The sequence below is a fragment of the Mytilus galloprovincialis genome, chromosome 3, assembly GCF_965363235.1.
Source record: "Mytilus galloprovincialis chromosome 3, xbMytGall1.hap1.1, whole genome shotgun sequence".
Lineage (NCBI taxonomy): Eukaryota > Metazoa > Mollusca > Bivalvia > Mytilida > Mytilidae > Mytilus > Mytilus galloprovincialis.
In genome coordinates this window covers 47,040,134-47,062,684 of record NC_134840.1, presented here as the reverse complement: position 1 = coordinate 47,062,684, position 22,551 = coordinate 47,040,134, and the positions used below count along the sequence as shown (strand labels likewise).

General features: G+C 31.9%; 1 protein-coding gene across 3 annotated transcripts in view; it reads left to right on the top strand.

Moving 5' to 3' along the window:
• LOC143068144 (poly [ADP-ribose] polymerase tankyrase-like) overlaps nt 1-22,551 on the top strand; it is an 81,892-nt gene that overhangs the window by 4,195 nt on the left and 55,146 nt on the right. For 2 of the 3 annotated variants that reach the window (XR_012976119.1, XM_076241950.1), the window contains exons 2-16: nt 978-1,080; nt 1,490-1,679; nt 2,758-3,090; nt 3,529-3,624; nt 4,290-4,349; nt 4,742-4,871; nt 8,738-8,855; nt 10,612-10,781; nt 14,017-14,104; nt 15,037-15,150; nt 16,112-16,228; nt 16,604-16,684; nt 18,802-18,965; nt 20,976-21,085; nt 21,936-22,048. Coding sequence is in view for 2 of the 3 variants with exons in the window: in XM_076241950.1 (XP_076098065.1) it covers nt 982-1,080; nt 1,490-1,679; nt 2,758-3,090; nt 3,529-3,624; nt 4,290-4,349; nt 4,742-4,871; nt 8,738-8,855; nt 10,612-10,781; nt 14,017-14,104; nt 15,037-15,150; nt 16,112-16,228; nt 16,604-16,684; nt 18,802-18,965; nt 20,976-21,085; nt 21,936-22,048 (1,983 nt within the window). In the remaining variant the exon portion in view is untranslated. The remainder of the gene's footprint in view (nt 1-977; nt 1,081-1,489; nt 1,680-2,757; nt 3,091-3,528; nt 3,625-4,289; nt 4,350-4,741; nt 4,872-8,737; nt 8,856-10,611; nt 10,782-14,016; nt 14,105-15,036; nt 15,151-16,111; nt 16,229-16,603; nt 16,685-18,801; nt 18,966-20,975; nt 21,086-21,935; nt 22,049-22,551) is intronic. The other variant, XM_076241952.1, reaches the window with a different exon arrangement.

The window sequence follows — 22,551 nt, the reverse complement described above, 5'->3', positions numbered from 1 at the left end:
TGTCAACTAATCATTTTCAAAAGAGATTAAAGCTGAGTAAACATGCTTGTTTGTATAACAGTTAAAATTACATTTTTATGGTGGCCGCTAATTAGCACCTTTGTTGATCGTTCAAGCGGAATGTTAGTGTGTTGAACATTTTTCACCTGAGATAAAAACAAAATTTAAATGACCCAAGCCGAGATTAAATGAATCGTTAGATTTAAAACTCATTAATTACAATAGATAAAAGGATTAGGACAATTATAATAAATTCATGATAATTTAATGTAAAGCAGACGACCTCATCAGAGACCGTTTAGAACTTATTTCGTGCAGCGCGTGATTTCATAATTTATAGCGACTGACCTTTGTAAATATTTGTGTAGACTATTGATTTTGACTTAGTTTAACATAGGACACTATGGGAAATGCATACAAATGACATCTTTTATAGAGAACCACTGAATAGAATGAAACCAAACATAGCATGAATGTTCCTTATGAGATGCTGACCAAGTGTTATTACTTTGTCTCTGATCCATCATCCAAGATGGCTGCCAGCAGGGGCTTAGTTTAACATAGGACCCTATGGGAAATGCATACAAAAGTCTTCTTCTAGAGACCCATGCACGGTATTGAATGAAATCAAACATAGCATGAATAGTCCTTTCCTTCTGAGGTGCTGGCCAAGTGTTGTTACTTTGTAGCCAAATTTTATCTGTTTTTATATGATTTCAAAAGCCCAAGTAGAGTCAGGTGAGCGATACAGGCTCTTAAGAGCCTCTAGTTTATTAAAAGAAAAAGAGGGAGACCATTTCCCAATGATCTCTGGAATATAATAGTAGCTACTAATCAGATAATATTTTGATCTATCAGACTCTAGTGTAATCTAAAAATAAGTTGAAATAGAATGTTAATACATGTACCTACTTAGTTTATCTTATTTTCAGTATCATAACATGGCCATTGGGTATAATTAAATTGTTGTGTTTTAGTGTCATGGACAAATCAAAGGAACCAGATGCAGAAAAAACAGTAGAGAAAAAGAAAGAACCATCTCCTGGAACTTCTGATAAACAAACTGGATCCTCAAAGAAGGTAAGTTTAATGAAAACATTTTTTGAAAGCATGTAGTAATTGCTTGGCTAGATTTTTTTTAATAGTATAGAGCATCAGTTGCTTGATTATAATGATATAAGGAAGGGACAAAACCCTATTAAGATTGGGTTAAATAGGTCAAAGGTCAAGGTCACTTACTGAAAATTGAAGAAATTGTTTATGAATGGTACCTTGAGTTTCCTACAGAGTTAATTGTAATAAAAGGAAAATAAAGTTTCCAATGTTAAACACTAAATTTTAAATAGTCTTTGGATCTATTGTCACTAATATTGTCAATTAGTGTTAAAGGGTCTACAAATGTATAGGAAAAGATTTTTTAATGTGAAATTGATTTTGGACACCTATGTTGCATGCTTGATTTTGAAAATTATGATTTCTCATCTTCCAGTCAAAAAGACAGAAGACTGTAGTAACTCCTATTGAGCCCCGCACACCATTGAAGAGGCAGAGGGCACCTGTAGAAAGATTCCAGTCTCCTGCAGAGGAATTACAAACACCTAAACCTAAAACACCTCACCATGATGATGTGGAGGTTGTTTATAAAAAGGGAATCTTTCTGGCTGTTCGAGGAGATGAAGGTAATATTAGGCAAAAAAATAATAATGTGTTTCCGCTAACATGTATTGTTGAAAAAGGGTAGGTAGGTACCGATATCATTTTATTCTACAAACATTTTTTACCTGGTTACTACTAGGGAATCAGTCTGACTTTAACAGTGCTTGTTCCAAAATGGCATAAAACTGTACTGTTAGGGTAGGTAGGGTTAGGGGAAACACATATATTATTTTTCTCTGTCACTACAAATAGTTTCATGCAGTACACAGTCAGGGGACTTACTGAAATAAGTGATTTTTAAATTTTTTGCTTCTTTTAAGTATCAAGGTTTATGCCTTTGATGCTATCATTTAGCTGCAAATTCTATTTTAGTTGAAAAAATGCTACAATAATGGCTTTACACAATGAACTGATACTTTCTTCACAGATTTTCCCAGGAGTGGGAGTATTTTTCCTGTAAAGTTCAAGGTTTCATCTTTCAGATTATGTAATAAAATTCTACTGTTCGTGTTAAAAATTTCACTGTTCGGGGGTGTTGAAATTAGTGGGGGTTATTAAAATAATGATACTTGAAGAAGTTATTTTTGGGAAGGAAATTGAGGTATGATACATTGTACTTCAACAAATGATTTTTGTGTCATTATTCTAGATTCAGTACAAGGTCATCACCTGAAATGACCTGGTCATCCTAGACAACACAGATGTTGGTTCTGATAAGTTTAGAAACATAATTAGTCCCTGGACTATTAGTATTCTATATTTAAAGCTACAGTAAAATTAAATCACTTCTTCTCGTGATTATTTTGTACTACTTAAATTGGTGATTATTAAAGAAAGACAACTCTTACTTTCAAACTTTATGGAAATAATACAATATTAGAATAATAGAATACAAGCCCTGAAAATTCCTGAGCTATTGAATTTTCCCGAACATTTCAACCCCTGAGTAAACCAACTAATCAATCGTATTTGTCATTGGTAAACTGTTGGTAAACTGTTCTTAATATTCCAGTCAATATAAATCATGTGTTTGTTCTTTTAAAATAATTAAAAACGCAAGAAAAAACATAAAAGTACTTATTAATTATTTTTTTATTTCAGAAACCTTCTACTTGTGTAGAACACAACAGAATGTCTTCAACAACACTAAAAAGTTCAAGATTCAGTGGCTTGACATGGATGAGAAAACGAAGCATTACAAATTTGATTTCCTTGACTCGACAGATATTGAATGTGTCCTTACCAATATCAAGATGGATCGTGTAGCCAGGGAAACCTATACACTTCCAGATAGTGAGAAAACAAGGATTGAGATGATATTGACAAAGGCTATACGTAAGGAGAAAGGCATGCCTATTGACGATATAGATATCCTTCCTGAAAATGAGGTTGATGAGTTGGAAGAACATGAAGATGAGACTGAAGATGATGAGGGTAAGAACCAGAGTTAATTTTTATAATAACCGCATCAATGTGCAAGGTGTATAGTTTTATTAGCATTCAATGGATAGATTACATTATGTCTGCAGCTATTGACTTGGTTGATATGGTGTAGTTCATAGTTCTAAGATCAGATAATGTTTTTTTCTAGCAGATATTTTGAATTTGTTTTCTATCGTTTTATTTTTGTGTTTGTGTACTTTTTGTTATGACTCCAAGCTGATATTCTTGAGTGTGCTTGCATAATTAAGTTCTTTGTATAAAAAAGAGAACAGTTGGTATTTAGTTACATAAAATTAATTACAGAACTGCATGACAAAAAAAAAATTCACCAACCTTATGCTTTAACAAATATAATGAAAATCATACTTTATATTGACTATATTTAGCTATAACCACAGATATTTATATTTCTGTTTGTTTTTATTTCAGATTGGGAAGATGAACCAACTTCAAAGAAACAGAAGCTGTCAAAGTCTAAAACAACACCACCATCTAAAAAAGGTGTGAGGGTGTTCTTAAAATCTGGTAATAGTGAAGTAGTGTTTAGTGCCAGAACAAGCTGTATAGTTTTCAAAATTTCAGATATTGTCAAATAGTAACATATTTGTTTAGAGGTCAGCTGAAAGACTCCTCCGGGTGCAGGAGTTTCTCGCTGCATTGAAGACCCATTGATGGCCTTTGGCTGTTTTCTGCTCTATGGTTGGGTTGTTATCTCTTTGACACATTCCCCCTTTCCATTTTAAATTTATAAGCACAAATGAATTGGAGACAAGTATAGTCTTCAATAAGAAAAAGTTAGCTGCTCTCTCAAATGAATAGTTTGCAGTAACTCAATCAGATACCTTTTAAAAGAATATCAGAATCTTGCATGCTGCCTTTTAAATCATTGTCTGTCATAATCTAGATGTAAATTCAAAGTATGCATATCTACTATTTCAAAGTTAAATTATAATCTTATATGTGTACTTGGATCTTTAAAAGAAGTCTATTAAAACATGGTTATACTGTTTCTTTGTAAGGTTGTAAAGTTAATCCATTGTCTGTTGTCTTCTGTCTTTTGTCTTCTGTTAATGATAAATGTTGCTACTATTTACACTAGAATTCCTGGCATCAGTCTGTATCTATATAAGACACTGTACATAGTTTATATGTTATTTGTTAGTTGCTTAATGAGGTGTTTTTATTTTCAGGAAAGTCATCAAGTAAAAAATCAACACCAAAAACCAAATCTGACAAAAAAGAAAAGAAAGGTAGGATAAACTTCAACTATAGTTAACACTTGTAATAGATTTATTCTCACTTTGAATCTTACTTGAGTATATCCTTTCCCAAAGTAGACTTTTTATAGCAATGTCCATACATTGTCTATAGGAAGTGTAGAAGTGAAAGAAATTTTGCATATGTTTGATGAAAATAATGCTAAAAAAATCTGATGATCGTAATTTGCAACAAGATACATTTACTTACGTGGAAACAACATTACATATAATCTGAATAAAAACATACTCCTACAAAATTTTAAAAAGGAAAAAGAATAGGTATGCAGCCATTTAACAAATTAATTAAGAGTCAACTCCTGATAAAAACATATGTATTTGAATCAAAGTGGCTGCAAGTAAAACTGAATTTGAAACTATTGCAGATACTAAAAAGACACCAAAGAAGGACGGTAAAAAGGAAGGCAAATCTGATAAGAAAAGAGGACCAGACAAAAACTTGAAGCCTAACCTAAAGATTAAAGTTATAGAAAAAGATCCATTATTTGAAACAAAGTAAGTATATATACAGATATCTGCCTTTACAAAACAGTCATTTTTTTGAAAGGAAACCTCTGTAGATAGTAAAAGTAGCATTCAACTCGGTCACCATGATCTTGATCAAGACAACATTTGGTGCTTGTGATTAATTGTCTGTTTTTACAATGGAGCAGTCTATCTAGTTGTAAGTAACCTACTGAAATACTGAACCGTCAGAACTTTTGGTAGAGACTTCTAGTTCATGTCAGCTTGCTATATATATGAGATCTAGTATGACAATTAACACATTATTGGACGTCTAGTCTTCTACCATGATTTATTGTGTATTCTCACTAATCTAGCTGACCATGTCATTGGATATTCAACATGTTTAATCATAATTACTGAAAGGTGGTGTGGGTTTTGAGCAGGGCTTCCAAAATTATTTTGAGCCAGCCGGACATTTTATATCTGATCCCGATTTTAATCCCTAAGACTAAGTCACAAAAGGCAATTATGCTAATCAGATGGCCATCCCAATGATTGACATAGGTTTAAAAAAAAAACGATATTAAACTGTTCTTTGATATGAATTTGATGTTCTGACGTAAATTGTTAAAATTGGCAGTGCATCATTCAAAGTGTGCACATCAGCGTGCACATATCTACCTTAGAATCTTTATTTTTGCAAAATGACGTTGTCAAAAACTTTATTATCGTTTTTAAAGTCACATTTTTCAAAACCGGATGTTGACTTGACAATGGTAAAACATGAACCATACACGTATACGTAAAGTCCGAATACGTTTACTAAGCACGACTGAGTGAAGAAGCTCTTTCCACGTTATTTCTTCAACAAAATACCTTAAATGAACGTTAGATACAGGTATCAATGATAGTTTTAGCATTTTTTAAGAAATGTAGGATGCATAATTAAATTTCCCAACTGTGCACATGCGCACACATGTTCTTGTTCAACGTAGTTCTGACGATTTTTCATTTAAAACCTTTTTAAATGTTTCATCAAATCATGTTTATAAATGTTTTTATTATCATTTTAATCTTTTGGACTAAAAAAATTAGATACAAACCGCTGAAATGTACGAAAATAATTGTGAATAGACTGATTAATTTATACGATGTCCGGTACTGAAAATAGTTTACCTGTCACCTGAACGGGTAGATTTCAGCTGTCCAACAACTAATTAGCCTTGATTAGAATTAGAAAGTATTGAAGTAAGGGTTGTTTTGATAGTAATTAATCATCATGTCACTTTTATGACCGGAAATGTGTGGCTGTTTAAGGCAAAAGGCTGGGTCAAAAAGATCGTGAATTATGTTAAAATGACCGAAAAAGCCTTGAAAATGAAAAAGTAGATGACCGTTTCATGCTTTGCCCAGCCGGACCTTTACCGGACATTATACAATTGTCCGGAATATATGACCGTTTTGGAAGCCTTGGTTGTGAGTCTTGTTCCATTTTAATCTTCAAATCAGTATCCTACTGAAGGTTGTGGTTCTCTCTGTGCACTCTGGCTTTCTCCACCGATAAAAACTGACCACTCGGAAATCAGGGTTGGCAAAAACCCGGGTTTTATGAGTATTGCCCAGCCCAGTGGGAAATACTGGGAAAACCCGGGTTTTACTGGGTTTTAATGGGTAATACTGGGCAATACTGGGTAATATAAAATACTGGCCTGAATATTAAAGAGGATTCAGTGATCAAACTCAATTGCAATACATTTAAGATATTTATAAATACATTTTGATTTATAAATTAGTTATATACATTTGAGATAGTACTATTCTTGCAACTATGAGAAAAGTAAACATGTAGGCACACATTACACAAACATTAATGGAAAAGGCCTTTATCAATAATTCTCTTCTGAAAGTCTATTAAATCGCCCTCTCGTCTAGATTGGTCAAACTGTTAACATAAATTCAAAGAATTCATTTTTCAAATGTATATATCTTACATTAAGAATTAACAAGAAAATGTAAGAAAAATTACTTTGCATAATTTATATGTACATCACTAATTAATAAGTAATTATTCAGATTAGGACATTGATATGTTTATATAACAATATTCAGCCTTTTCATTTCTATAAGGGTTAATGACTTGACCCTGTAGGGTGTTTATTTAGCAATATGATTGCATAGACATTTAAATTTATAATTCACATAAACACTGCTATAAAATGCATTTTTTTTTAAAAGTTTGGATAGTTGAAACAATACATGGAAATTAACAAGGTATTACAGCTTTTACATTAATGCTAGCAAGACAAATCTTTGTTTGGCTTGCTTGCTTTGTTTGTATCAGTGTTTGCTCAAGCATGGTAATTAAGATAGGCGGGGCTTCAGCTTGTATACATCATACTTAGATTTTATTGGACGTTACGTCTGAGGTTTAGGACACTTAATTTTAAAACATCACATGACAAATATTCTCACATGTTTTCTCATCTGTAAAAATACAATAATTTGTCAATGAAAGAAAATATAAACTTTTTTCTTGTATGAGGCTGAGAAACTGGCCTTCAACATTAATTGACCTAATATGGTTTTTTATAACATATCAATCTATTAGTTCAGTCAGTTATTTCCATGTCTGTCCTTCGATTATGCAACTCAAGAAAATATTCCAAAAAATGGGAAACAATTGTATCGAAAAGAGAAAATCGAGTGCACCTTTTTTATGTTAGGGTGTGTTTGAGATGAATATTTTGTCTTAAACATGTACAAAACAAGAGTATTTGATACATCATCTCGCTTCAGACTCTATCATTTTATATAGCAAAGCTACAGGTTGACTTTATAACATAAAAAAATCACAGTACTAAAAGATGAAATATAGGGGTCAAGTTAAATACCTATCCAATGGATCACAAAATCAGAGTAGGTGTGTTCGAATAGCTATTTTACTAAAAGTGCTTGACGACAGTCTTTAAGTTGGATCTCTGAAAAAAAATTGTCTTCCGTTTCTACGATTGTGAAAATGAACTGGCGTAATAGGAAGATAATTTCGACGAAGTAGAATCCTGTCTGTATTGCATTTTTACAGGTAAGGAAACATGCGAGAACATGTGCCATGTGATGTTTTAAAATTTAGTGTCCTTAACCTCCAACATAACGTCCAACGAAATTTAAGTATGATGTATACAAGCTGAAGCCCCGCCTATCTTAATTACCATGCTTGAGCAAACATTGATACAAACAAAGCAAGCAAGCCAAACAAAGATTTGTCTTGCTAGCATTAATGTAAAAGCTGTAATAATCCTAAAATATTCAAATTTTGTATTCTGCCTACATAAAAGTAGTGGAGAAAAGAATGAAATTGAATTTTCAATCTTCTAGAAACATGACTCTCAATGGTTATCTGTATAAAATGTATATATTTAGCTATAATACTATGAAACTACAACAAGACTTTACTATTTTGTGTTAAAATAAGCTTAAAAAGTCTTATTGCCCAGTATTACCCAGTATTACCCATTTCTGGGAGTATTGCCCAGCCCGGGAAAACCCGGGAATTCCCGCCTGGGTTTTCCCGGGCGGGTAATACTTTGCCAACCCTGTCGGAAATAGCACAATCGTGTTTAAAAGTGGTATTAAAAGCCAACCAATCAATAATCAAATCAGTAATATATGATGAAATAACGCTCAGCTATCCTTCATTTATCATGATTTAATGACTGTGTATCTCCATACTGTTATTCTTATCCTTGTATTGCATTTATAAGTCCTAAACAAGGAACTGAAGGTAAAGTATCTTCAAAGGTAAAAGATAGAATAATATGCTGTGACATTTTATGTCAATTAGTTAAATAAGTTTTGAATGTTGGCACACCATTGTGACAAAAAATGTTTAATTCTTTTTTAAATTATCTTTGTAGGGACCATGTTCCATTTATTTCTAAGATGTCCCATACCAAGCTGGTATTCAGAGCAGTTTTACAGAATGATATGGAATCACTGAAACAGTTGTTAGAAGATGATCAACACATTTATGATGTAAGTTTTACTTTTATTAACCGGATTTTTGTGACAAAAATGTCGGTTATTGATTTGGGGATGTACGCCGGGCGGTCGGGTGGGCGGCAATCAAATGTTGTCCGTGCATTAACTCATGAACTGTTCAACCAAAGCTTTTAAAATTTTAATATGTTGTTACTGACAACTAAATGAAGGTCAAGTTCAATAATGGCGATTTTGACTTTTACCGTTCAGGAGTTATGGTTCTTGAAAGATTGAAAAATGGAGTTTCCAGTCGTGTCCGTGCATTTACGCATGAACTGTTCTACCAAAGCTTCCCAAATAGTTACTGATGACAAAATGGAGGTCAAATTCAATAATGACGATTTTGACTTTTACCGTTCAGGAGTTATGGTTCTTGAAAGATTGAAAAATGGAGTTTCCAGTTGTGTCCGTGCATTTACGCATGAACTGTTCTACCAAAGCTTCCCAAATTTTAATATGTTGTTACTGATGACAAAATAGAGGTCAAGTTAAATAATGACGGTTTTGACTTTTACCGTTCAGGAGTTATGGTTCTTGAAAGATTGAAAAATGGTGTTTCCAGTCGTGTCCGTGCATTTTCTCATGAACCATTCAACCAAAGCTTTTGAAATTTTTATATGTTGTTACTGATGACAAAATAGAGGTCAAGTTCAATAATGACGATTTTGACTTTTACCGTTCAGGCGTTATGGTTCTTGAAAGATTGTAAAATGGCGTTTCCATTCACGTTGTTGCATTTACTCATGAACCATTCAATCTAAGCTTTTCAAATTTTAATATGTTGATACTGATGACAAAATGGAGGTCAAATTTGATATTTACGATTTTCACTTTCACCATTCATCAGTAATGGTTCTTGTGATATTGCCAGGACACAAATAAATATTAATAAATCCGGTTTGCTGTCGTTGTGACAGCCTCTTGTTTGAAATACTTTCCGACAGTAATAGTATGAAATAAGCTTTTCATGTACAAATGTATTACTAAGTCAATCTAAGAGTTCTTTATGAATCATTGAAACAGAGTTTGCGAAAACGTTTTCTGACCCGTCGGTAATGGGACCGACATAGCAAAATTATTTGTCAGTCCTAAAAAACTGTCAATTTTATACTGAAATAAAAATAATAACATATGTTGTCGAAAAATAACTTTATTAATTTATTAGTTTTATTATTCACAGCCAGGGACAAATTAACAGTAAAGGACCAGTTCTGTTTTTCTGATTGTTCTTATTCAAAGTCATCTTCACTATCCATTTCATCATCTGAATCACTTTCTCTGTATTTGTTATCTCCATCAAAGAGTTCAATAGCCGATTGTCTGCCTGGGATGGCTACATGAAAAAATTCAGCAGGCCACGTGTAGATCGCCACTCTGGTTTGTTTGTTTAAAATAGGAAACCAGTACCGGAAATAAGCAGCAGGTACATCTGATGACCGATGTAAACACGTACTGGAACTAGTTGCAGTACAACTAATTAACGATAAAAAAAGGCACTGCAATAGTTGTTTTTACATCGTTCATTGGGACCGGCACTAGCTTTTAAAATACTGGTCAGAGCCTCATTTTGACCGACAGGACTGACCATTTTTCGCAAACTCTGTTGAAATATTTGAACAGCTGTATTTGTTGGCTTCTAAAACATAAAACATGAAATGTATAGAAATGTATTTTCAGCTTTCAGAAAGACAGAAAGGAGATAATACATTCTTTTTATTTTTTGAGAAAATGTATATTGTTTTTTATTCAGGTTCAAATTCCGAAGTCAATAGCAGATGATAGAAGTCCTTTACAAATGGCTGTAGAAAACAATAATATTGAAATGATGACTTTATTGAATAAAGATATATCAGACAAAGGAAATAAAAGACTGAAACAGTCTCCTCCACCTGTTCTTTTAGAGGCACTTGGCACAGGATCGTAAGTTGTTAAAGCTAAAATATCGTCAACGATGACTTGATACACTCCTACCAATTTAACAAAATGACTCCTACCAATATAAAATTAGATACACAATAATTGTGTTTTTAATACACAAGAACTGTAAAGATTTTCGTCAAAACAGTAGTAAAAGAAGTGAAACCATCAGGAATGGGGTAATTGAAAATGTAATGGTAATTAAGTGTAATGCATTACAATTTTCCATGTAATTGAATGTAATGTGTAATTGAGCATTTTTTTTAATTACGAGTAATGGTAATTTAATTAATGACATTGAAAAAAGCATGTAATGCTCAATTACTTTTGAATTGCATTTCAATTACATGTGCTTTAATGGTGTTAAAGATAAGGATTTGTGTTTAATAATATAAATTGTAAAATTCTATTTATTTGTCAGATAATTATATGACATACCTTTTTAATATTTGAAGTCTGTAATTTATTCTGAAGTTTTTTATATTATTTATTTGACCAACAGACCATCATTACTTTGCTGTTAAGGTGTATAATATATTTACATGCCAAGTTACTATTCAGAAGAAGATTTTTCATTTAACAAAATACATTATCTTGTTGAAGATGGCCCCAGTCACACCTTGCCAGTCATAATAGGAACTTAATGTACAATTACTAAAAATCATACCCTATTAAGATATCGCACTGTCAGAGTACTGTGTATGTAGGTGTGCTATACAACCATATAAAACAATGATAGAACTACAGCATGGTTTTCCTCATACAATTTTGTTTGCTCTATGTTAACAATTGGTGTAGCGACATAAGTTTGTTATTTTTTGCCAACTGTACATCTTGTTTCTCAATTTAATGGTATAACCCTTAAATTTCTTGGTGTATCCTTTATCAGGAAGATACCAATTTGTGTATTGGGTATATGTATATATATAAGTGAACTCCAACGAATATAGATTTAGGAAGAAAAGTAACTGGGTCCCTAAACCAAGCAAAAACACCACCTTAGAATCATTTATAGACAATGTTAAAACGGATATACTTACAAATGTAAAAATAAACAATCAAACCTATGACAATTTTAACAAATTTGAGAGATAATGACGACATTGTTATTAAACCTGCAGACAAAGGGAGTGCAGTTGTCGTCATGGACAAATCTAACTATGTCCAAGAGGCCATTCGCCAATTAGATGATGACCGGTTTTACAAAAAACTTACTTCGGACCCCACCCTCCAATTCAGCGAGGAAATAACAGAATGTTTAAAAGAAATGTGTGACAATAACATCATTGATATAGATACTCTCAAATATTTAAAACCTGAAGATTCTAAACCTGGGCGATTCTACCTGCTCCCTAAAATTCATAAACCTGGTAACCCAGGAAGACCAATCGTCATCGAAAAAATATCCGAATTCGTTGATTACTATCTTCGACCACATGTAGAAAACTTGCCATCTTTTATAAAAGATTCTACAGATTACCTACTAAAAATGCAGGATTTAAACCCTCTACCTGCCAATACTACTCTTGTCACAATGGATGTCACCTCCCTCTATACAAATATTCCCCATGCTGATGGTATTGAAGCATGTAGAGAAGTTTGGGACTCTCGATCTCTTAAAATTCCACCTACTGATTGCTTAGTAGAAATGCTTACTATGGTCTTGAAAAAGAACAACTTCACATTCCAAGGAGAACACTATTTACAGACGAATGGCACTGCTATGGGTACAAAAATGGCTCCATCTTATGCCAATATATTCATGGGTAAAGTTGAAAAGCAACTGCTGGAGTGCTCCATCAAAAAACCGCTTTCCTGGTATCGATTCATTGATGACGTTGACATGAAATGGGACAAGGGAGACCAAGAATTACAAACTTTTATAACAAATGCTAACAATCAACACCCTACCATCAAATTCACCCATGAAACATCTAATTCCACCATAAACTTCCTTGATACATCTAGCACTTCACAGTAAGACCACAGAAAAGACATACAAGATCTTCTGCAATGTCAACTGCAAAAGCTCAAACGTGATTTACGTTCTTGAGTGTCCTAGATGTGGTCTCCAATATGTTGGTGAATCTATGCAGCCTTTTCACAAACGCCTTAATGGCCACAGGAGTGACCTCACAAAAAAAACGTATATTCCGGTCAGCCAACACTTCAGGTTACCAGATCACAATCTGAAAGATTTTGATCACATGAAGATCCTTGTGATCGAACAGGATTGTACATGGCAAAATAGGCAAAGAGAGAATCGGGGGGAAGTTTTGGATAAAAACACTGGGTGTCCTCCACCCAGACGGAATCAATAGAAAGAAATAATTAAATTTACAGTCTAGTGTTTATATTATTATATTCAGGATTTTGGATTAAAATCAATCTACCAAAACTTACCTGTATTATTACTGATCTATGTTTACACCTTATACATTATATATCAGTATTGTTAAAACTTTTGCACCGAAGAAGGCCATTTGTTGAGCCGAAATATTTGCAATTATTGTATAATTTATATCATCTGTTCAGTTTTTCCATCTTTGTGCGATGATATTCAACACTTTTTAGTGTTTTGTTTTCCATCTATTTATCGGTCTTGTTGTCAAAAAGGGTTGGTAGATTCTTATAGAGTCTATATATATATATATATATATATATATAAAACAAGTCAAAAAGGGTACAACATCACCATTAAATAACTATAAAATGAACAAATATTAGATATTTCAGATAACAGATATCCTTCTTCGGTAATAGCACGATGTAAAATGAATCATGTTAATATATTCAAAGTGAGACACTATCAAAATCTTGAACGTTTATACAATTTAAGCGGACACCACAGATCTTTGTAATCTCTGCGCCGGGTTTGGAAATTTTAAAATTGTACCAGCGTCTGTGGTGTACGCTTGAATTGTATAAACGTTCAAGATTTTGATAGTGTCTCAATTTGAATATATTGACATGATTCATTTTACATCGTGCTATTACCGAAGAAGGATATCTGTTATCCGAAATATCTAATATTTGTTCATTTTATAGTTATTTAATGGTGATGTTATACCCTTTTTGACTTGTTATATATTATATTTTGTAGTGTACAGAATCATATAACATGATCCATCGCCCTGTAAGACTAATCGTTGACTATTTATTCAGTCATTTTATATATATATTATATATATATATATATATATAGTTTCTGATTATATATCATGTTTGTAATTTTTAGATATAACCCTGTATCTCTTGGTGTAACCTTTATCAGAAAGTTAACAGCAAGCAGAGGAAGCAGGGAAGGAAATGCAGCTTTTACAAAGGTAAGTTATAACATCAATATCTATTTTGTAGAATAATTTGTATTCATCCGTAGAGGTGTCAACGTATATTTGTTCCGCCTAACAGAAGTTCCAATGGAAACTTTGTTATAAACATTGTCAGAATATCTATTCCTGTTGGAACAAATATTCTATACCATTTATTCCGTTAGGAACATATACTGTACTATTTATTCCTGTGGAAATAATATTCCAGAATATTTATTCCTTTAGGAACTTATATAATGAAGGAACTTCTATTCAGTGACAGAGGATTAGAATTTTTTTTGCTTTTGAAGGAAATATGACAGATACAAAGAAAGTTTAAAGGACATTTTTAAGACATTCATTAATATATATTGTAAAGCAAAAATAATCATTGATGAAAGATTTATATAAACATTACCGGTGAGCGATTTAGGCTCTTGAGAGCCTTTTGTTTAACAATTCTTGGTACTGAGAGTGTTCTCTCTTGGGCTTATCATCATGATAATGTGATGGTATCTTAGATTATTATCTTATAAATCTTGGTATTGATGTGATGCTATAATCTCTAGAAATAAGATACTGTTGATTCATTAATATTCGTTGGATACCAATTTTTGGTGGATTTCGTGGTACAGGATAACCACGAATTTAAATGTTCGAACGAATTACAAATTTTCTAAGGGATTGTATGCAGACTTTGCCAAAACAACGAAATAAAATATACACAAATATGCTATCATAACCACGAAAATTGGTACCCACGAAAATAAATGAATCCACACTATATAATTTGCTATACAAAATGTGTGGGGAGAAAGAACTCTGACTTAATTATAAATTATTTTTTATCTTTCATTTTGCAAAATATAAAGTGATGAAACATATCATACATTGATGTACATTTTAAAGTTTTTTGTTGATACTTATCCATTCTTTCTCTTTTTTAGGAAAAACATATTAATAATTCTGAGGTTTTGAATCAAGCTATGTTGAAAGGGGTGAAGAAAGAAACCATTGATGCATATATCAATACCATGCCAATCAACATGCAGGGCTATGTGGTAATAATTTATTTTTGAATGTGACATATCTTCTCATTGGCTGAAAGTATTTTGTCCATTAGCCCAAAGACTTGATTTTGTCTTGTGACTGTGATGTCATCAATAATTTTTTCATGATTTACCCCTAAAAATTTAAAGATACATGATATAGAACTAAATTATAAGGAATTACTATCTTTTTCAAAATAACCTCAAAGACGTAGTGCCAACTTTTAGATAACCTGTTACACCAGTTATACAGTGTGCACCTCATTCTCAAGATTAAATCTTCATAGACAGAAAAATTATTACAGTCATTCTTTAAATAATCTAAAATCTCGTAAACACTCTTGATTTCTTACTGTCTCCTAAAATATTATAACTTCAATATTCCAACATGTATTATTGAATGGAATACATTATCAGTTTAAGAAGTGGTATGAAGTATCTGGATTTTTCACTTTAGTACCAGCATATGGCTTAAGGTTTATGCCATGGTTTAGGTAAATTTGCCGAGGGATTTTATAGTTTATATGTTTAGTTTGTTTGAGTTGTGCCTAAATATGGTTATTAAAGTAATTTTGAGGCATATTATTGTATAAATTTAAAGCAGTAAGTTCTGTGTCATGAAGTTGTAAAAACCAATTAAAACTGGTTCAATTCCCAAACTGTTGATCATTTTAGCCTTATTGAATACATTGAAATAGCGTTGTTGACATTTTCTATTTTAGCCTTATTGAATACATTGAAATAGCTTTGTTGACATTTTCTATTTTAGCCTTATTGAATACATTGAAATAGCTTTGTTGACATTTTCTGTAATATCAATTATCAAAAACCAATCACTGCATCATATTGGCATTTGATATTATACCATACCCTGTATAATTTCAATCATAAAATGATCTATTAAAAGAATTAACTGATTACTAAATAGTTTTATCATAATACTGTAAACATTTTTTTTTTCTCAATTTGACAGAAAAATACCTTACGAAACAGTTTAGAGTTAGCTGTTATGAGGGGCCATTTTGAATTGGCAGGTGCTATTATTAAAGAGAACAAAGACGGATATGGATATAATTTTCTTCATATAGATGTAAGTAGATGTAATGCTATTAATAGAAATTTTGCCCTGCTGTAATTAGTGTTAATTTGCTTTTGGTCTGAACATGCATAAGATATTAGCCACTGAACAGAAAGCATACAGCAATTAATCAATCAATTATATGCTAATTTATTGAGATGTGACTTCTGTTCTTTGATGGGACACTTGTATATATAATATATGCATTACAGGAATTGTTTATGACAGGACTAGTATTATCCATGTTAGAGATGCATCATTATTAAAACCACTTGTAAAAGCAACATTTGAAGAAAAAAGTCTTGTGTTTAAATTTGTATTTGATCAAAGGTGTACTTATAGCTGTTGTGTTAATTGTTTCCATGATAATTATGTTTTGTGTTGAAGGTGTTAACAAAAACAACAGAAGATTTACCAGCCACCATAAGAGCAGACTCTGTCAGAAAGAAACCAGGAGATCAGTCTATGGTAAGTCTTATTGAATTAAAACAGAAAATTAGGGAGTTAATTACAGCAAAATGCCTTGAGTGTGTAGGTAAAGGTATTATCTTTGGTTAGCTAGCTTGTTAGCTGAACTGTAAAACATAATAAGGTTAACTATACTACACTCTGTTTGAAGAAGTCTAGTCCTACAGACAGATAGATTGGTTACCTATCGGACTAGTCTACTCTTAAGGGCATACGATACAGTTTTGATCCCGTATTTAAAGTTTTATGAAAATTTCCATATAGGCTATTTTTTTGCCTGATTAAATCAAATATGTAATAAAAAATATACCTTCATGTGCTACTTTTGGAGTTGAATTAGCTCGAAATTTTGTATATTTGCTGAAAATTCGGATTTGTGGCCATATTTTCCATTTCGAAAGAAATACCTAACTTTTTTGATTTAAAAGATAAACACAAATTGTTTTTTGTTAAATAATTTGCAATTTCTTAATTTTATAAGTATCCTAAAAATTTATGCATTTTTTATTCAGATTTTACCTCATATTTATCAAATGGTCATAAATTGAGAAATAAACTTCATTTTTTGCTGTATATTATCAAAATTAAAAAAATTGCACTATTTACAGTTTTATAAAATTTGGTCCACATAATCTCCCTGAAAAATGAAACAAAATGTCGTTTTAAAAAATAGGGGCCCATGCACTCGTTTTCAAATGAAATCAGTTTGAATGATAAAAATCAGTCGAAAAATGCATCGTTTCCCGATATGTCAAAGTTTAACGTCACGAAAATAACATTTTACGTGAGCAACGTCATTACCTCCCCTGTAACTGTATCGTATGCCCTTAAAGGAGGGTAGTATACCTGACCTTATAATGACTTCACGGTTCAGCTAGGAAGCGAGCTTACCAACGATAAAACCTTTACCTAAATACTTACTGCATTTTGCTTTTTGCTTTAAAGAATAAAAACTATACAGTTTTGCTTCCAATGTTTCCTACCATTCACAATCAATAGAATAACATCTTAATTAAGAATAAAGACCAGAAAACAATCTGACACAATGTAATTTTTAGGTATATTTTTTTTATTTGTCTTTTTATGTCCCATTTATGGGCATTATGTTTTCTGGTCTGTGGGTCTGTTCTTTTGTCCGTCCTTCCATTCGTCTGTCTGTCCCGCTTCAGGTTAAAGTTTTTGGTTGAGGTAGTTTTTGATGAAGTTGAAGTCCAATCAGCTTGAAACTGAGTACAAATGTTCCCTATAATATGATCTTTCTAATTTTAATGGCAAATTAGAGATTTTCCCCCATTTGCATGGTCTACTGAACATAGAAAATAATAGTGCAGATGGGGCATCCGTGTAATGGGGACACATTCTTGTTATTTATTAATTTGAGAGGGTTCATAATATTCTGAAGAACATTTTCAAACATGGATATATCGGGAAGGCACGTCAAATAAGATTAACCTGATGATGGTGTAACCTGAAGAGAAGTCAAGAAAGGATTGCATATTGATAAAACTGCATTGCAGAAGAAGCCTTTTCTATGCCTTGATATTATATATGAGCTGGGTCGAATAGAAATTGATTTATGGAAATCAACATCAATACATCTGTTATTTTATTTCTGTTTAAAAAAAACATTTCAATGGAAAGTTAGGGACTTTGCAAGTTGAATTGTTAATCTAATGCTACAAAGTTAATCAAATGCTACAAAATGGACCAAACTTCATCTTTTATTTCATTGTATTTCGTATATGAAAAATCAATTTGAGTCTTATACATGTACATCTTAATGCACACTTCCATTAGGTTGACTTCTATCCAACGCAGCTCATGTATTACACTTAATAAAAAAAAATGAAAAGAAGAGTAGAAATAGTTAAAAACAAATGATAAAAACCCTGTTGTTCTTTGACGGTCTGAAATGGTTTGAAATGTTCAAAATGATGTTTTAAGTATAAATGAGTTCTTATATTATTTTATTATTATTGTATGGACACCAGTAAGTTTATAGTTTTCCGTGTATTTTGTATTTAATAGTTGATGTCACTAGTTGATAAAATCTTGGAATAGTTTGAATACTTATTTATGTCACAAGTATATAAGTTCTCATGATATTTTGTTTGTAGATGACACCACTTCACTGTGCTTGTATCAATCCAAACAAGAAGTACCTAGAGAGGCTGTTATCTATAGAACCAGACATTAACTTGGAGGATAAGAAGGGGAGAAAACCCATTCACTATGCTGCAACCTGTCAAGGAACAGGACCACTAGAAGTCCTACTTAAAAAGTAAAAATTTATTTGTAGTGTACAAAATTTGACAATGTTTTAAAAAAATGGCATTGAACTGTTTACTTGTTTTTTTTTTAATACTCTCAACTCATGTTACATTCACTTTGTTCATCTTTTTGTCAAACAAATATTTTTCTCAAGTACTAGTGGACAGAAATAACTTCTCTTGACAGCAGCTTGATAGTGATGAGTTGAAACAATGTGAGCAAGGGTTTCAATCTGTCAACAACTCACTTTCTATTTGCTAATGCTTTTTATCTTACAACAGTGTAAAGAAATTTTTAAAAAATCTGTAACTTTTCTATTGACATCATATTTGATCAGAAGCTTGATAGTGATGAGTTGTAATGTGTGGTTGCTTGAGGAATCTGTCAGACATTTGATTCCTGTTTTAATACTGATACTTTGATTTATGAGTTGGAGTATAGTAAGCATGACAACACATGCATTCTTGTTCTTAATTGGTTAACTGTATTGGCAAAAGAATTACCAATTAAAATGTTGTTTTTGGGATACAATTGCTTTCAAGCAATCTGTAGACTTATACCATTGGCTCAGGGCCATGCCCTCACGTCAACCATTTTATTCTAAACATTTAGGAACATCTCAGATTCTTATGATTGTCTTGCCTTAAAAGGTAAAAACATACACAAAGGGATTAAACTTAAACAACTTTCCTATAATATTCTTTTCATAATCTTCATGTTTGATATTTCCCTGGACTTATATGCGTGTTTTTAACAACACGGAAAATCAGAATTAAGCAGTATTTATATTTAGTGTTTATATAAATTTAGAAACACGTCAGAGGGAATTCCCAAGTTTTGATAAAAATGCGCGAGTTCTCTGAATTCCGTTAAATCTATTTCTGTCTTATAAGAACTGAAGTGGAGTTTTTCTTATATGTCACAATTATGAAACTGATATTTGATATATGTTCTTGCTCCAGGGTTTGTTTAGGTAATTATTCATGAGTATAGTTTTCTTGACTTCAAGGAGTATTAGATTGAATGATTGCTCTGGATTCCCCACTCAATTGATTCATTTATAACTCATAGGATCCTTTCTATGTATGTCTGCTATTCAGGGTTATTGTTGTTGCATAATTTTAAATCATATGCATCATTTGAATTGAAATAAATGTAGTCCACTTTGTTTTAGGTGTAACTACAACACCCTTTCAGGCAAAATGGAGTCTTCCGTATTATTGTTTCGAGTTGTCTCCCTTCCGGAAGTAACTTCCGCAAATTCTGAATCAAATCAAATCATTAACACGTTCTGTCGATAAACGTCGTATTATATTAAAAACAATCGCAATTTAAACCGAGGAATGTGTATGGAAAGGAGTCATGACCACTGACCCAAAGGAAATTTAATATTTAAAGAGTTAGGAATGGGTTTCCTCCTTGAATTAACATAGGAAAATAGGTGATTAGATACAAAGTGAAATACCTTCTCTCACTCTGAGTCTCAGTGACTGCTGTGGAAAGTAAACTTGGAATTGATAGTACAAAAATAAAACACAATAAGTACATTGTTCATACACTTGTATCTGGGATTTGCTATTTTGTTACTATTCAGTTTACGTAAATTACATTATACATGTGCAGATGAATTAGTTTTGAAAATAATATTATCCAGCTATATGTATACATGTGTCAATGAAAACAATGGCAATCGTATTCCTCAGAGCAATCTGCTTTTTGATTGAATTCTACAATCAATTAGTTAAATGGAGTGTATATTCATTTGATTTATCACTTCATAATTTCATTTACATTTCAGACCTTTCTAAAATGAAAAAAATATAAATATATTGTATGTGTATGCTTTTAAAATATGACATCAAAACACTTGGTCTTTTTTACAAACAAATATATCTCAGAAATTATTTTCCACAAAACACTTAATTAGTGATATAAATCCTAAAAATGCATACTGTTGTTATCACTTGTTTCTAATGATTCTTTGTAATAATTGTTTCTATTGTAATGTTGTTTTTTGTAGAGGTGCTAGTCCATATGATGTAACCAGGAGAAAGTGTTCACCATTGTTTTATGCTTGTACTGCCAGAAGGGCTGAAAATGCTGACTTACTTCTCAAGAGGGCAAAGACAGGTATCTATCAGTCACTCTTAATACAAGCGTTTTTGGTGAGCCTTTCAACTTCGGCGGTGGCGGCGGCCACAAATATTCACTCTGGTTAAAGTTTTTGAAATTTTAATAACTTTTTTAAACTATCCTGGATTTGTATCAAACTTGGACAAAAGCTTGTTTGTGATCATAAGATAGTAACTAGAAGTAAATTTTGTAAAAAAAAAAAATCCACTTTTTTCTGTATTTTACTTATAAAGGGACTTAGTTTTTCTGCCCGGAAACAATACGTTTACTCTGAGAAAGTTTTTTAAATTTTAATAACTTTCTTATACTATCCTGGATTTGTACCAAACTTGGACAGAAGCTTGTTTATGATCATAAGCTAGTATCTAGAAGGAAATTTTGTTAAATTTTTTTACCTGTTTATCCGTATTTTACTTATAAATGGACTTAGTTTTTCTTCCAGTTAACATTAAATACTGCAGTTAAAGTTTTTAAAATGTTTATTAGATTCATAAACTATTCTTGATTTTTACCAAACTTGGACAGAAGCTTCTCAAAATCAAAAGATAGTATCGAGAGGAATATTTTAATTTATTTTTTTCCTCATTTTTTGTTGAGCCTGCAATTAACAGCAAAATAGGTGAGACACTGAGTTCCGCGGAACCCTTTTGATTTTTTTTTAATTGAAAACACTACCAGGTCAGTGAATAGTAGTTATATATTCATTATGTAATGCAAATATCATGTTCACATCTGTAAAAGAAACTTTTTTTAAATTCTAATTGTACTGGTAGAAGTGCTGATGAGCATCAATCAATGAATACATAGAATGACATCAGATTTGTCCTACTTTTTTATTGGTTTACAGACAAGGGAGGTGGTGGAGATGTGTTCACAGAAAAGTTTGGTGTTGGTGGTATAAACAGACCAAACTGGGAGTCCATTTGTCCAATACATGTAGCAGCAGAAGGAGGAGATACAGTTAGTATATTATAACAGTAAACAAGGATTAAAACACAGAAAACAAGAAGTCAGACAGAGAAAACAAGTATGAAAACTCAGGAAACAAGTATGAAAACACAGAAAACAAGTATGAAAAGTCAGGAAACAAGTATGAAAACACAGGAAACAAGTATGAAAACTCAGGAAACAAGTATGAAAACACAGAAAACAAGTACTAGAGCACAGAAAACAAGTACTAGAGCACAGAAAACAAGGAATATGAATGAAGATCTTAATTTCAAATGAAAGAACTGAAAGTCTTTGAGTCATTAAATTTCATTATATAGCTTCAACTAATGTAAAAAAAAAAATTGGCAAGTCAATCATAAAAACCAAAATAGAAGATAATAATCTGTACAACTCATTCAAAATAGAAGATAATAATCTGTACAACTCATTCAAAATAGAAGATAATAATCTGTACACTCATTCAAAATAGAAGATAATAATCTGTACAACTCATTCAAAATAGAAGATAATAA